Here is a 16279-nt window from a genome sequence, read left to right as displayed (position 1 = left end):
ACTTCTCACTTTAGAAGACTGTTTGTAGACATCCCTTAAGCGTAAACTAAGAAGCACACTCTTTGTTGCCACCGAGAGTCCCCTGAGATCCTTCCCCTCAAGTCCCTGGTCACAAAATAAAACGTTTCCTAAATAGGTAGCCTGTGCTATCGTGTTTCTAAAACCATTATTTCCCTCTCCTACAGGAGCCGACTGTCCTAACCTTAAACACAGTATCGGTAACTGCACATGCACCACCTATTTCTAGCTGGAGAACAAACATGGGAGAAGACACTGATGCTCCCGAAGGAGGCAGAAGACATGAATGGGAGGAACAGCAGCAGAATGAGGAAGAGAAGGAAATGGAAAGACAGAGACTCCAGGAGGAAAGGAGACTTCAAGAGGAAAAAGCCCTGCATTTGGAGCAAAAAAGGAAAGCCCAAGAACTAGAGCTTGAAAGAGAGTGGAAAGAAAAGGAACAACAGTATGCCGAGGAGCAGAAGCGGCGGGCCGAGGCCGAGGAGCAGAAGCGGCGGGCCGAGGCCGAGGAGCAGAAGCGGCGGGCCGAGGCCGAGGAGCAGAAGCGGCGGGCCGAGGCTGAGGCCGAGGAGCAGAAGCGGCGCATGGAAAAAGAAAGGGAGATACCAATGCAGATGCCCCAATACCGAAGGTTGGCGCACTCAATGGGAGAGATGCATTTACTTTTCAAAAGTATATTTTCAAAGATAATGCAGATATCCTGAAGCATGTGCATATTAAACATATGTTTCTGTGAATATCAAGAGAAAAGAGACATGAAGTCACTAAGCAGAATGCATTCTGTGACAACCTAAACCTGTCTCATTACACTACCAATACGCATTTTGTATCTCAGTCAAACATAAGGGTCTATCATCCTTGCTTCTATTGAGTGATACCTTATTTCACTCATCATCCCACTGAGTGTCAGAGTAAAGTGCTATTCACTGTTTGTAAGGGTGTGATAGAATCAGGCCCATAATTAAAGCTGGTGGTTTTGTCTTTTAACAAAATTAGTTTTATTTGCTTTCGTAGGTTTTTGTTCAAAAGGGTTTACGCAAGTGAACATGGTGACTGATAAGAGCTGGGCCAAAAACTTGAAAATTTACCATGAAAACTTCTGAGGTTATCACCTAGCTCTATTGAAAATATGTAGCATTAATGGGGAATTTGCATTGTCTGTGGTTCAACACATCTGTACAGATTTATAATGAAATATTGAGTTAATTATTTCCTACCAGCTGCATGTCTGCATTCCTAAATCAAACACTTACTACTGTTATCTTGTAGTGGTTTGACCAGCACAGCAATATGTTTCTATTAATTGTGGAATAAAGGGATCTGCATCCTTTGGCACGCAGCACATCAGGGAAATCCGCTGTCGGGCCGGATGGTTTGTTTACCTGCAGCGTCCGCAGGTTCGGCTGATCGCAGCTCCAACTGGCTGCAGTTCATGGTTCCAGGCCAATGGGGGCTGCGGGAAGTGGCGGCCAGTACATCCCTCAGCCCGCACTGTTTCATGCAGCCCCCATTGGCCTGGAACAGCAAACAGCGGCCAGTGGGAGCTGCAATCGGCTGAACCTGCAGACGCTGCAGGTAAACCGTTCCAGCCCGCCAGCGGATTTCCCTGACTGGCCACGTGCCAAAGGTTGCTGATCCCTGTACTACAGTATCTGAGATAATTTATATTGGCTTAGATACCATAGCATTTTAGAAATACCTAGTCTAAATCTATTTATTTCAGACAATCTCTTTCCACTACCTTTTTCAGCAGTCTATTTTAAAGAGTAAAGACAGCAGGAGGAAGGGACACACATTAACTTATAAATAACATTCCTTTCTGAAAATGTTTTACCTTCTAGTGTTACAAGTAACACAGAAGTGCCACTCTCACTAAAATATCAGAGAAACAATTTTTTGTGTGCGCGCGCTCTTAAGGATTTGCCAAACAGGGTTGGGCTTAAGCATGTGCAAACTGCTTTGCTGAAGTAGGACTTTAAATGTATTAACAATATTAACAACACTTTCTGGTCCAATTGGAATGGTAGCTTCATTGTGCTAGGCACTATACAAACATGTATGAAGACATGGCCCCTGCCCCAAAAAGCTGTATTCATATAGATATACATATTCCTCTAATGTTAACGCTTTGGTATCAGTGTTAATAATTAAATCATTTACAGACAGTAGGTCTGACTGGCTTCATAAAGATCTTTGAAAGCTGTATCTGTCATGCAACTTCATTTCTAACTGAAACAGGAGCTGAGTCTCCTAGAATTTCAGTTTGCTGTCTACATGTTGGGATCTGTTGTTTGTACCTTATTTCTTCATCTCTTCCCAATGTGGGTTTGATATTTACTTAGTTCACTTTATTTCATATATTTTATTGTATTTTATTTTTTGCTTATAGACATTATGACCATTATGAAATATCTAAAAACTTTGAAGATCCATCTGGCCACTTCCTTGCTGACAGGTTAGTATGATACTGAATCTCCAGGCAGGTTAGAATTTCATCTTTATATTACAGAGCCTTGGATTTGACATTAAATTTTAACCATTTTGGTGTGGTGCAGTTTAGAGTCCTTACCAGCAATATTGTTTTGCAGTCCTTGTGCTATGCTTTCACCTACAGGAGCTTTGGCCACCTAGTTTCTTTAAGCCATGCTCAGTTTGTAACATAGAACATCTTTATATAAAGAAAGCCAGGAAGTGTAAGGAGGTGAATGTGTGAGTGGGAATGGACTGATGACACTGGAAAACAATCTCAGCTATTACAGTGGTTGTGTCATAATGTGTTATACAAGCTAGGGCATGGTTCCCACACAGAAAATTGTGCAACATAAAAGATAAGCAGGGAAAGGAGGGATATAGTGAAAGTACAAAATTATCAGGAAGATGGTACACATCTTTTTAGTTTTCCCTTTTTTAAACTTTGCCTATTTTCTTTTTTTTCAACAGTGCATTGGTTCATTTTAATGCACAGTTGTATTTTCTTTCCCTTTTAATTATTGGAATAATCCTAAAAGTACTAAATTCCCCATTTCTGTAAAAATATCTTCTATCCATAACTATCCCATCCAACATTAATTCAAATAGTACCCCACAGTTGATTGTAAGAGTCATCTGTATACCTTTTTCAGCAATTAGTCCACTCTTTCAATAGAAATAAGTATGGCACTTGTGATGTCACAAGAAGAAACTCCAAGACCTGAGATGGTGCATCTAATGCATGGAACTGAGCACATAAATGATTTTTTTTTTAATTCGCTAGCAGTTCTGAAAACTGGAAAATGAAATTCAGGTTTTGTTGAATCAAAACTTAAAATTCTGAATTTTTTTGGTGAATCAAAAATCATTATGGCACTCTTCTGAGAGGTTGGAGGTTCAGTTCAAATCCCTTCTCCACTTTCAATAGAAAGGGGGATGGAGGGTGTCTCACCTCCTAGATGAGTACCCTCGCCCAGGGCTAACGGTTATATGGGAGGACTACCACTAGCTCTTCTTCCTCCTTTTCTCCTCTTCTTCCCCACCTCCCCATTTTGTGAATGGTGTTTAAATCCTGGAAAAAAAATTGGCTGAAACTATTTAGTGAATTCCTGTCAAATTGACAAATAGTTTTGGATTGACCAAAACTGCATTTTTTGGCAAATAAACTATTTGTCCAGAATATTTCGCCACGGTCTACTGATGGGTATTCTATCCTCTTAGTGCTCTGCCCTCCGAAAGTGGTGAGGGCTTTTGCACCAAATGGTCATGCTGTGGAGGCATGGAGAGAGGCCAAAGGTGCTAGAGGCATAAGACCAGGTCTAGCTTCCTTGTTCCCTGTTGTAACTGATTCTATATGCAGTTGAGCATTTGTAACACCAGCTCTTGACCAGTGCAAGAACTGATCGGTCAGACTATGTTAGGGCAAACAATTAATATGGAGAGCAGGAAACTGTATACAATTAAGAATATTGCATGCAAAGGCCGTATTGGTTTAATACGATAGACTCATTTTGCACTGGGTAGTGAATGCATACAGTGATGCTGCTGTAACAGCCATCAGTAGTTTAAATATTGAAGCTGCTGTCCAAGAAATGAGCTCTTTGTTCCTTTTCTAAATAAACAGCATATTTCTATGTACAGTCAGAGCCTCACTTTCATGAGCTCGAGCTAAGCATACAGCAGCCAGGTGCTATGTTAACTTCCACACCGGGTAGCCAGAACGCTTTCGCCTACTATTCATTTTCTTGTGCATCTGATCACTTTTGTCAGCTAAAACTCATAAGCACTTTCCCCTGCATGATAGGATCAATGAACCACAAGGATTTGCCAAGAAACATCCTCAGGTAGCATGTAAGGCCATACTTTTCTTTCAGCTGCAATAACACTTCCAAACTAGGAAGTGGTAAGTACATCACCATGTAACAAACTTAAAAATATAAGCATGCACCCCAAAAATTGAAATAGTCCTCCTTAGACTGGTATGCTGCACTGTGTCTGATCTTCATTGATATTCCAGTCTAATGATCTAGGGGAATGAGGTAGGGACCATGTTTTCAAATATTTGTACAGCACCTAGGAGAATGATGCTCCACTCTGTAATCGAGGACTTTGGGAATTACTGCAAGATAAGTACTAAATAACAATAGCTTATACTGCTGGTGTGCTGAGACCACAGCCTGTCAATGCTGACTAGTGTTGCCTCATTATTTCCTTGTACTCTCCTATGTCTGTCTATCTGTCTATCCATCTGTTATATCTTGTCTTGTACTTAAATTGTAAGCTCTTTGAGGCAAGACCATCTTTTTGGTCTGTGTTTGTAGAGTGCCTCACACAAGTGTCCTGCACCATGACCAGAGCTCTTGGGTGCTATGATAATACAACTCATGCATGTTTTCTGTATTTATAGAAATAAATCCAGATCGACTTCAGAACTGGATGATTACCCCAGAAGCAGAAATGGTGAGCACTTTAATTGCTATTAGACCTTTAATTGATTATTAACCGCATGAAAACATGAATACAATCGAAGGGTCGTTACAGCAACTAGATATTTGAAGGTCAAAACAATTACATTTTTGATTGCCACTCATAATTCAAGTATACAACATACTATATCAGATTTTTAGTAGTGTGGAAAATTAACCACTGCAATAGATTATCTAAGGGATGTGGTAAATTATCCAAAAGTCAGTGTTTAAATTCAGAATGGATGCTTTACTAAGATTATACTTTAGTTCAAATTTATTTTAAAGTGGTACGGATTAGTCATTATTATAATCACAATCTATATGGTGCATTAATACTTTTAAACAGTTATGTGTAAGGCTGTATTTTAATGGTAGATTGAATATAGAAACAATGGGGTTAATGGGGGTAATAGATGTACTATGCCAGTGCGTTTGCACTGGGAATAGCAAAACTCAGTGCTACAAACACTGGGGCAATACTTTTAACACAATTGTTTTGCAACATTTACTCTGTATATATATATATGGGATGAAAACAACTGGAGATGATTTCATGATGGTATAACAATGGTTTCAGTTTTCTTAAGGAGCTGCCAAAATATAAGATTACATAGCATTCTCTTTAGAAATTATATTCTAGATATTTTATAATCTGCTTTGCGTATAGGGAATGTGGATGATTTACTAAAGACAGTAGGATGGAAGATACAACAAGCTACTTTAAAAAAAATACTTTGTACAAGTGATAAATGGGTTTGTGTATGCAAACATGACTGTAGGTGAATATGGAAAACCACTAGGTGGTATTGCTCAATGGCTGTTGCAAGATGAGTTAAATCAAAAGCAAAGTAGGAAGACTCTGCAAAGGGCAAAAGAATCAGAGCTGGAGACTACAAGAAAACAAATGGTTTATCAGATGAAACATGCTAACCCAGACCAAGGTGGGAATGCAGCTCAAATTGGCAAGAAGATCACTTTCTCAAATCACATCTCAATCACCAAAACTAATGAGATGATTAGACTTCCAGAAATATCTGACATGTTAATAAATACCAATAAATCCAATAGTAAATCTGTAGTCAAAGCAGTATTAGAAGAGGGAATATTAAAACTGAAGTGACTTACTGTTTTGTTCACTTAAGTAGGCCTAGCACAAAGAATAGCTGAATAAAAACAGATTTCCTTTTATTTTTTTTTAAAACACTAGTAATTCTGTTCATTTGAGGAGAGTGGCATTGTTTCTTCTACCTTTTTAAGATGTCAAGTAAGGACCAAAGGATGCCTTACACCAGAAGTTTGACCTTTCCGTCAATGGCTAGATATCCCAGTAACTAGGGAGTAGATAAAATGTTTCCAGCAAGGGGTGTGTTTGAAGCAGATACATTTAAAGCAAGACTGTCTCCTCTAAAACACAATAAATTTGACATTTTGAACAGGGAATAATTCCTATAATTAGAGGGGATGTGGATTATATATTCTGAAAGTGGAGAAGGAACTTGTGATGCAGTTGTGTATTCTGGCAGGCTTCCATCTCATTATTGGAGAAAAGCCTCTTTCAAAGAGGGAGGGGAGTTCAGGCTTTTAGAGCAAAGGATCTTTTTGGCTTTCATCTGACCTTAAAAGTGCAGGGAATACCCATTTGTTTAAAAGTAGTGTGGCATTGTACCATGGTTGATAAGCAGTTTTTGCTTGTCTCTATTTTATTTTTTTTAATTGTAAATTGCCACATTGTAAATTATGATTTGTTGCTTGATTTGACACTAGTCACATGAAAAGCCTACATCTGTAAGAAGCAGCCTAGGGATGTTTATGTTGCGGGGCAGGGGAGGAAGGGCAAAATAACTCTTATCCCATTCTGGCACTATATCCTAGAAGTACAGAATACCTGATGCTTGCTTCTGTGCTTTAACTTGGATATTTGATAGTTCACTGCTGGCTTGACACTGGATATTTCCTTTTTTGTCTGGTGGTATCTTTAATGCTTCTAATGTGCATGTTGTCTGGTAATATTTGCTTGTGTAATGGCAGTCAATACTAAAATGGTGAAATTATACTTCATCAAATATTAATAACACAAAGATGCATGTGTTGCTTCAGATATGGCAACACTAGTTTAATTATTTGCTTTTTAATTTTAGCTTTTATATCTCCCTCAAACTTGACAGATGTATGTATTTTTTCAAATTAGGTACAAACAACAAATATTTGGAAAGGTCTTGGAATGCCAGTGATTCACAGAAGGGGTCTCAGAAAGAGCGTGCCCCGTCTTCAGCAGAAATAGAGAGACAACATATCCTTCAGGAAATGAGAAAGAAAACATCACTACATACAGACAACAGCTGGATTAGACAGCGTAGTTCTAGTGTGCATAAGGACCCTGTTAATCTACACCAGAATACAATGAAGAGGTAGGACTCTTTTTGAAAATTGTAAACTGAACTTTGCCTCTAGATAAATACTTAGTTTTGGGCACTCGAACGTTGCTTTGCAGCACAGATTGTAAAGCTAGTAAAGATTTTGAGCTCATTTGAGTCCCAACATAGTGGGGTATAACTTGCTTGTGTTATAGCTGAGATCAAATATTTGCAAGTACGGAGTATAAAGGTGTTGTTGTGTGGACTGTAAATACTTCCTCAATTGCATATTTCTCCTTTGATGTACCAGTAATGTGAATTAATGATTAATGTGCCTTGTCATTTGCACATGTATTTGAGAACCTCAGTAATTTAATTTGTTGTGAAATAAAGTTTAAATATAGGTTCTGAATAATTTTCAGTAATTTCTAACACACACAAATATCTTGTAGGAAACTTCAGAATTTCTGTGTATGTTGCTTGTGTAGGGTCTAAACGTTGGGTTTGTCACTTAGGAAACAGTAAGATATCAGTCATGAGGTCATAGTTGTTGTGCCAACAGCTGGTTTCTGAACAATGTGACTGACTAATGCGGGGAGGGATTGATCTATTTTAGAACTGGTATCCCATAGAGAAAAATACAAACACCACCACTATCTGGTGTCATTACTAAATAAAAACAATTTGATTTGGTTCACTCTGATAAAGCTGTACTGAAGTGTGTTCTGCTGTTACCTTTAGTGCTTTAGCCCTCACCTTCTTTGGTCATTTCCCCTTCCCCCGCCTCTCCCCCCAAGACTAGTGAAGCCCAGTTATGATAAATAGTTTGCCACTTCAAATATTTTTAATAAAGGAATATAATAATATATTCAGGTTATCAAAAATAATTATGCTTAGAAAATCAACCTTTAAAATAGATACTGTGAATATTTTCATACCCTATGTAAAGTGAAAACTTAAATATTTCCTTTTTGAAAAATCAAAGCATGATAAAGGTTTAGTTCATAAGAAGATATGTTTCTGGGCAATAATATTCTGCACATAACAATTATACATTTCAGAGGTGAATCTTTAGATAATCTTGATTCCGCAAGAACAAGTTCATGGAGACATCCACCTTGGACGAATCAATCTGCCTCTTCCACATCTTTGTCGTCTAGTCAAGATTTTGGTCGCTCTGCTGCTCCACTAGTGTCTACTTCGAACCGAGCTTACATGCGTACCCCCTCCTCCAGTGTAGCACCTCCTTTAGCCAGTTCTGGAAGATCAGCCACTTCTTCCCACACTTTCCCCTCAGCACCTTCTTCTGTACCGCGTGCTCAGTCTCCTACCTCTGCTTCCCAATCAGGAGCTCAGCAGCGGAACAAGTAAGTAGTTGCCCATCTGTTGAAAATTTATAAATAGCTGGCTGAACTATGGACACTCTCATAGTAGTTGCAGCAGAGGAGTTGGAACTAATGAGTCTTGTAAAAGCTTTGCCAATGGCTTGCTTTGATCTTAAACAAGCTACTTGATCTCTTAATACTGGAGTCTGATTGTGTGTGAAACCAGTATAATTATATTGTTGATATTATATTGTATAATATTCCACACTGGAGTGTTGTAAAACTTAGTATTTGAAAAGTGCCTTGAGTTATCTCGCTGAAAGGCACCATAGAAGAACAGTGTTATCACTTTCATGTTTCTCATAGTTGTTCAGAATGTTTCCCAGGGCTTTGTTGCTACCGCCTTACAGTAGTAAAGAGAAGGTGAAGCAATAAATCTTTAGTTACTCAACTGAAAATTATTTGTGAGTTACAAAAATGATAATAAAAGTCTCCTTGTACTTTCCAGACATCACTTCTGACATTTATTGGTTTTGCAAGAATCTTTTGTTTAAAAAATAAATACATAAAATTTTAAGACCCACATTTTATTGACCACATCTCTTTTGCTGACATGTGGTCAACATCGTCTCAGGGAACTCTCAGGAATGTTCATGGATAGTGATCCTGGGTAATTGTAGGGTAGGTCATTTAAAAAAAATTTTTAATCCATTTATTTTAATCCAGAATAGGAAGTAATAGTTTATTTTGGAGTGAAGATAACCGTGCTCTTTCAGGTTTTTAAAACTTTTTTTTAAACAAATGTGTATATAAGATTTTGGAAACTCATGCACACACAGTTATATGCAATAGGTGTAATGAGACCATTGCAAAAGCATTCCTTCACCCTTCCTAGCTCTAGCATTCATGAACATTTTGATAAATTGATGATTTTTTTAAAAGCTAGACTACTTAATTTTTTAATAGTGTAAGAAAATTGCCCCCTTTAAAAATGGCTGCTTCTCTTGTTCTCTCTTCCATTTTTGGATTTCAGATAATCTGGTTGGCCCATGGAAATTGACCTCTATAAGGTACATGTTCAAAGGAGTTAATGTATGTCCAGAACCAGACTTCAGTTATCTAACAAGCTACAGAGGGTGGTTCTTGGAAAAGGTTTTAGTAAAGTGTAGCCCTAATAATAGTTTTTGTGCTCCTGTCTCATTTCTTATCTGAAAAACTATGTATCACTAGTTTCCAAGCATAGCAATATCTGTTTTAAATTCTTCTTCAACCAGCATTTAACATAAAATAGTGCGCAAGAATGCTACATAAAATCTGATGTTCTCTTGTTTTGTCTGTTTCTGTACATTTTTTTCTAATTTAAATTTTAGATTTTTATAGCTTGCAGATTTAATTACATATTAATTTTGATGTTTTTTCCAGATAACCTAATTTTCTATTCATAACTGCAGCACACAGTCCTCTGTTTCAATGCTTTTTCTCATAACATCATGCTCTTGATCACTTTCGTCTATATTTTAAACCTTTTCAAGTGGTTTTGAGGACCTGAGCCACATTCTTGTTCTGTATCTAGGTCAGTCAGTGGGAAGAAAATATGTTCATACTGTAATAACGTTCTGGGCAAAGGAGCAGCCATGATCATCGAATCTCTTGGTCTTTGTTATCATTTACGTTGTTTTAAGGTGAGAGCTGGAGAAACACCGTGAAGAAACGGGAACTAACTTGGAGCACGCCTGGCTACTTGGAGTTCTGGTTGCAAAGTCTCTACTAATCACATGCTACATGCTGCACTCATGTTGTGTGCTACATGCATATATCCATGCAACAGTCCTATCCACAGGCATTAAGCATTCACCTTAATACTACTCCTCGGATTGTTATTAAAGTTTTAACATCTACACTTCAATTTTCACTTTTTAAAAAAAGGCATTTTCAGAAAATGCTGAGCCACCTGCCCTCTGAAAATCAGGCCACTTTATGGTGTGTCAAGTTGGGCATCCAAAAATTGAGTCTACTAAAATCACTGGTCACTTCTGAAAATCTTGCCACTTTGCCATAAACCCCTTAGTAAAGGACAACACATAGATGCACTGCTCCAGGAATAGATGAGAAACTAGATTAAGACTTAAGTGTGTCTGATCATTGGTTCCCTCCAGGCTGAAGGGAAGAAGTAATCTGTGGCAGCTGAGTTGGGTGGCATATTGTAGGGAAACAAGCCAAGGCTCCCACCTACTTCTGTACACCTGCATAGAAGGAAGAATAGTAATCCACACAAGCGGCTCTCCACTGCCTTTCCTCAATGTTATTTCCTGCTACATGAGTAGTCAGCACAGAGGAATTACCCTTTTGCACTGGCACATAGGAGGAATTATGATCTCTCCCAAAGGCAATTGTTTTAGGATTAGTGCACCATTGAACAAAGTACTGCAGAGTTGAATTTATTATTTTAGATGTTATATAAGGGCTTTTATGAATGTGTGTAAGGCCCTGTGGAACAGCTGAATGAATATATCTTAATTCTAGAACCTTTTTTTCTCCTGCTACCCTTGCTAGATGCCAACATACTGTCGCATTTTTAACAGAGGCTACCCCTCTTGAAGACTACAGAACATTTTATTTTCTAAATCCATCATGCACATATTATGAACAGCAATACAGAGACAGTCCAGCCACACACCATGCGGTTTATATGTGCATGTGCACCCTCTGCTTAGTTGGAGATTCGAGAGCTATTGCTTAGTTCCCGCTATAGCAATGCGTTGTTCGCCCACTATGCTTAAACATTTTAATATTAGCATAAGAAAGGGGCGCAAGAATTCTGTTTTGGCAAAACGAAGCAATGTGAAGCTCCCAAGAATTCTTTTAAATTATGCATACACACTTAGAATAATTGGGCATAAATGCTTCCTGTCTTGAAAAGCAAGGTAACAGAATGAAAAGCAGAGAGTGTTGCATGGAATCTGCAAGTGGCACACACAAATGTTCTGTGCCAAAATTGCTGTTGCCGTTTCAAGAACAAGTTATTTCATGTTGTGCCATTTTTAAAATTTTGTTTCAGAGAAATTGAAGCTTAAACAAGATTTCATGAGCTAAACTCTGAATCATTTCTTTTTTATATGTTTAGAATGTGCATCTCTTAGTTTGCTAGTCATCACCTTTAAATGATGTCTCCTCTGGTTGGCTGCATTTTAATCTGCAAATTGTATGTTTGCTTTTGCTAATTTGGGTTTATGGTTCAGGCTTCGCTGGTTTTTACTATAAGCTGCTTCTGAATATGTTGTCTCCCAGTGTTTGTAACAAGTTGCTAATTATTGGTGTTTAATACAGTGCGCAGCTTGTGCACGTGACCTTGGGGGCTCACACTCAGGAGCTGAAGTCAGGATCCGAAACAATGAACTCTTCTGCAACGACTGCTATGTCAGATTTAAAAGTAAGGAGACCAAACTATAATAAGTGTGTGGAAACTTTATTTTCTACTTTTGCTCTGGGGCTCCTAGAGTCTGCCTACTGCTGTACTTAGCGCTAAACATGAGAGTCTTTGTTAACTTGGTATATTAGTTAGGGTTACCATATTTAAGGTTTTAAAAAAGAGGACACTCCACGGGACCCTGGCCCCGCCCCAACTCCGCCCCTTCCCCAAAGTCCCCGCCCCAACTCCGTCCCCTCCCCTGAGCACCCCGCATTCCCCCTCCACAGAGAGGGGAAGCGCCCGGCTGGGGGCGCAGGGTCTGGAGGTCTGGGGGCTGCCCGGCAAACCGTGAAGCCTGTAGCACTTGGGCAGCTCCGCTCTTCAGCTGCACAGAGCTGAGGTGTCTGGGGGGAGCAGCAACAGCCGCCGCTGCAGCGGGGAATCCGCCTGCAGCTCGCAACCTGCTGGAGCCGCTCAGGTAAGCAGGGGACTGGGACAGGGATGCCGGCATTTTCCGGACGTGTTCGGCTTTTTGGCAATTCCCCCCAGACGGGTATTTGAGGACCAAAAAGCTGGACATGTCCGGGAAAAACCGGACGTATGGTAACCCTAATATTAGTGAATTGATTCATAAGGGTTTCATTTCTGTTTCTCTTTGTTGGCTACACTCTCCACTCCCTTAACATACTGTGCAATGGTTTACCACCCTGTTGTTATGGATATGCTTCATTCTTTACAAATCTGGGAAAGTGGCACCTTAGGGTATGGCTACCCTGCAATCAGAAGTGTGACTGCAGCATGTGTAGGCATATCTGAGCTAGCTTTGATCTAGCTAGCTTGACTAACAACAGCAGTGAAGCCACAGAATCACAGACTAGCCACTTGGGTGGTCCTGGATGGGGTGTACAGCCCATACTGCAGCCCTTGCTTCTGTGGCTTCACTGCTATTGTGACTGCAGTGTGCTCGAATAACACCTTTGGGTTGCAGTGTGGGCATAGCTTTAAAGGCATTGCTGTTCGCTAAACAACAAATCAGTCACGTTGCAAAATTGCATCTACTTATAAAACTGATCTATGCACATACTAGGAAAATGATTAGTTTATCCTAATTATAGGATGTTGGTTACTATCTCCAAAGCTACTCTCTCTTGAATTATAGCCTCATGATTGGTTATTCATTTGGGAGTATTAGATCAGCAGTGGATTGATTTTATTGCAGGTTTTAATTAAAGGATACAATATAGAATTTTTTCTTTATTACCATTTACAAAAATTCTAACTTAGTGAGCTTCATGCTGGTGCTTTGAATAAAAAGCATTTTTTCTTTGCTAAGGCAGAAAGTGCTAGACAACTTCTTAATTCTGAGAAGAGTTCTCTACCCAGAGTCTCCTATTTCACTACTTTTATGTGGCAAACCCAAACTTCTTTAAATTAATAATTTTGAGAGGGGTGTCAGTTTCTAAGAATGAATGACAGAGAGACAAACACTCCAGCTTTTCCATTTAAATTTTGGTCTGTATGGCTCACTGAGGTTTGGAAGGCAATGGGGATATCCTGGGCTACAAGCTGTGAGCTGAACCCACAGGTCTTTTCTGGATGGGTGAGGTCCGAAGCAGGAGGAAGGAGAAAGTACTGGTTCCCTTGTTACAGTCACCCTTTCCAGATTGGGTTGTTTTTTTTAATGTGTTTGGAGAAGGTAAAGGGATGCCACTTGTTTTTGAAAAATAATTGTGATGCCTCTGCAAAAGAAACCATTTCTTGTCACATATGCTCTTGCTGACTTACCTTTGATCACTTGCCCTTTTTGGGGAAAATTGCTGTGTAACTGATATAACACTGGCATTTGGAATCCACAGATTTTCTTGATTACAGCTAGCCAGTATTTGAGTGGTGGCGGTGGTTGAAAATTTGCTGCTGTGGATGAGGATGAAGTGCCCCGGCTAATTTTTAAATCTGCCTGTAATATTCTGGTCCACAAAGCTGAGGTGACATGTAGCCATCCCTGGACAGAATTACTCTGGAGTGGCTCTCCTCTCCACTCTTCTTAAAGACCTAGAGGGTAGTTCGGGGCAAGGGAGCTCTCATGTAGGTTTACTGTAGGATTCTAACTTGTTACCCAGTTCAGTGTGTATGTTAAGCCATTGAGAGGGTAAGTTAGAGGAGAGGGCTCCTGGATCTGCAATGGAGATCAATTTGCTTCTACGTGGAATCTTGATTTTTAACCTAATAAGTCCAGTTCTCTGGACTTGGATACTTGAGAAGCTGCCTTTCCCACAGTATGTTGTTACAGCAGTTGTGATCAGTGGAGGCACTTGAGCTAGATCTCATCCCATTGTAGACATGAGTGCTGTTTATAGTGCATTCTCTATAAAAGGGCCTTGACTCTGGAATTGATTAGTCTCTTCTGTACCTCTTGGTCTGTCACAACCTATAATTTGTGAAAATTCCAGACATGCTATAAAGTGGCCTGTTTTCTTCCTCATATATTTGGGTAGAAGGTTGGTTAAGAACCTTGGGATGGTAAATTATAGGATGATTATGATAGTGACATGTAAAATAAACAACTTTGTACAATATATTTACTTGTAATATTTTTTGAATATTGCAAAAGCAGCAGAGTATTGGATGGATATTTTACATGTTAATTGAAAAGTTTTGTGATTGTTAAGGGCTTAGCTATCTAGCAAACGTTTATTTGACAAAAAATAAAAACATGTCCCACTCCCACCCCTAAACCCCCCCAATATTTTTGACTGAACAAGTTTTAAAATATTTTTGGGTGGATTGTATACACCATTGAAAATCCATTTGTTTTAAATGGCAATTTAGATTTACTCTCGCAGTATAACCAATGTTGCTATTGTTCATTATAGTTTGCCTGTTGTATTTAGATGCTGTGTTAATTACCTTTTGCAAAAGGGAACTGCAAATAGATATTGATTGATTGATTGATATTACTTTGACAGGCATTTTGGAACTCAGTATCTTACGTTTACTAAAATACTCCAATAAACTCTTCCTTAATTAAAACTTTTTTTCTATTTCTCCCCAACCCCAACAGCTGGACAGCCAACCGCCATGTGAAGCAGCCATAAATATGAAACCATTGTTGCAGATAGAAGAGGAGGTGGTTGCTGGTGATGTAGATTTATAAATATGTATTTTGTTTGTGTTTTTTAAGGGTAACATTTTTGCCTGTCTAGATTATGTAGAAGATGCATTGTATCTTTCATTCAACTTTAGTTATTTATGAGAATGTAATCACAAGAAGGAAATCTCTTGGGGGAAAACACATTCACTTTTTGAGTTCAATGTACTTAAAAGCACTAGGGAGAACAAACATTTATCAGTAATAACTTCAAAACATTTTTGAGGCTGATAATCAACTAGCAGAGTTTCCAATGGTATATGAAGAGGGTATTTTGTTTTTTATGTTCTTAAATGAGCACTATTGAAATAGTTAATATAAATATGTATTTGTAATTGCTGTCTTTATTTTTGACATATGCTACAAAGTGAATTCTCTAGAATAATATGAAGCTGCATTAAAATGTACACCAAAACGTTTGCTTTCTGTATTCTGGTTTCTAAAACTGTTTGCTTTTTGAAAATAAAATACAAATAGTAAAGTATAGTCTGTTTGCTCAGTGGTGATGGCAAATGTTCTGCATAAGAACAATGGAACCTGTTTGGAGGAAAGGGGTCTCTCTTTTCTTTATTATTGAAAAATATAACTATCACTTTCCCCTCAAACAAGTTAATCCAGAAAGTGGAGATTTATTTTGTTGTTGAATTCCAGTATATTTGTAAATAAATGTTCTGATGCTGCATTTATTAGGTATTTCCTTCTCTTTCCTGACTTTCAAAATATCCAGGGCCATGAATGGTGCATAGGGTGAATTTGCTAAACAATAAATATGATTGTTTGAATTTTTGTTTTGGTAAAACATTTCTTGTTTAATATTTACAATACCACCATGCATGCACAGGGACACTGGTGGCTCACTTCTTGCTATATCCTGTTTCACTTACTCCAGATTTAAATGTAGTAGCTTTTTTCCCCCGTCAAGCTCCATTTGTTTTTTCTTTTCAAAACTTAGTACAAGTGACCTGACTGAATGTGTGTGTTGCATAACATGTGCTAGTTAATTAAGGATAGTTGGAAGCTTTGCTGAAAAGCTTTGTTGGGGCCACCAGGCTGTTCAGAGATAGTTCCTGAACTTCATTAAATTGCTG

General features: G+C 38.7%; 1 protein-coding gene across 39 annotated transcripts in view; it reads left to right on the top strand.

Annotated features, from left to right (window-relative positions):
• LMO7 (LIM domain 7) overlaps positions 1 to 15973 on the top strand; it is a 178155-nt gene extending 162182 nt beyond the window's left edge. For 34 of the 39 annotated variants that reach the window (XM_065581102.1, XM_065581100.1, XM_065581097.1 and 31 more), the window contains 8 exons: positions 186 to 649; positions 2408 to 2473; positions 4895 to 4947; positions 7144 to 7363; positions 8371 to 8676; positions 10208 to 10316; positions 11962 to 12064; positions 15105 to 15973. In XM_065581102.1, coding sequence (XP_065437174.1) covers positions 186 to 649; positions 2408 to 2473; positions 4895 to 4947; positions 7144 to 7363; positions 8371 to 8676; positions 10208 to 10316; positions 11962 to 12064; positions 15105 to 15127 — 1344 coding nt within the window. In that variant the 3' untranslated portion in view covers positions 15128 to 15973. The remainder of the gene's footprint in view (positions 1 to 185; positions 650 to 2407; positions 2474 to 4894; positions 4948 to 7143; positions 7364 to 8370; positions 8677 to 10207; positions 10317 to 11961; positions 12065 to 15104) is intronic. The other 5 variants (XM_065581081.1, XM_065581080.1, XM_065581076.1 and 2 more) reach the window with 3 other exon arrangements.
• The last annotated feature ends 306 nt before the right edge of the window (positions 15974 to 16279 follow it).

Source organism: Chrysemys picta, chromosome 1 (genome assembly GCF_011386835.1).
Source record: "Chrysemys picta bellii isolate R12L10 chromosome 1, ASM1138683v2, whole genome shotgun sequence".
In the NCBI taxonomy this organism is placed as follows: Eukaryota; Metazoa; Chordata; order Testudines; family Emydidae; genus Chrysemys; species Chrysemys picta.
The sequence above is the reverse complement of the archived record's forward strand: the minus strand, read 5'-3'. Positions and strand labels throughout refer to the sequence as shown.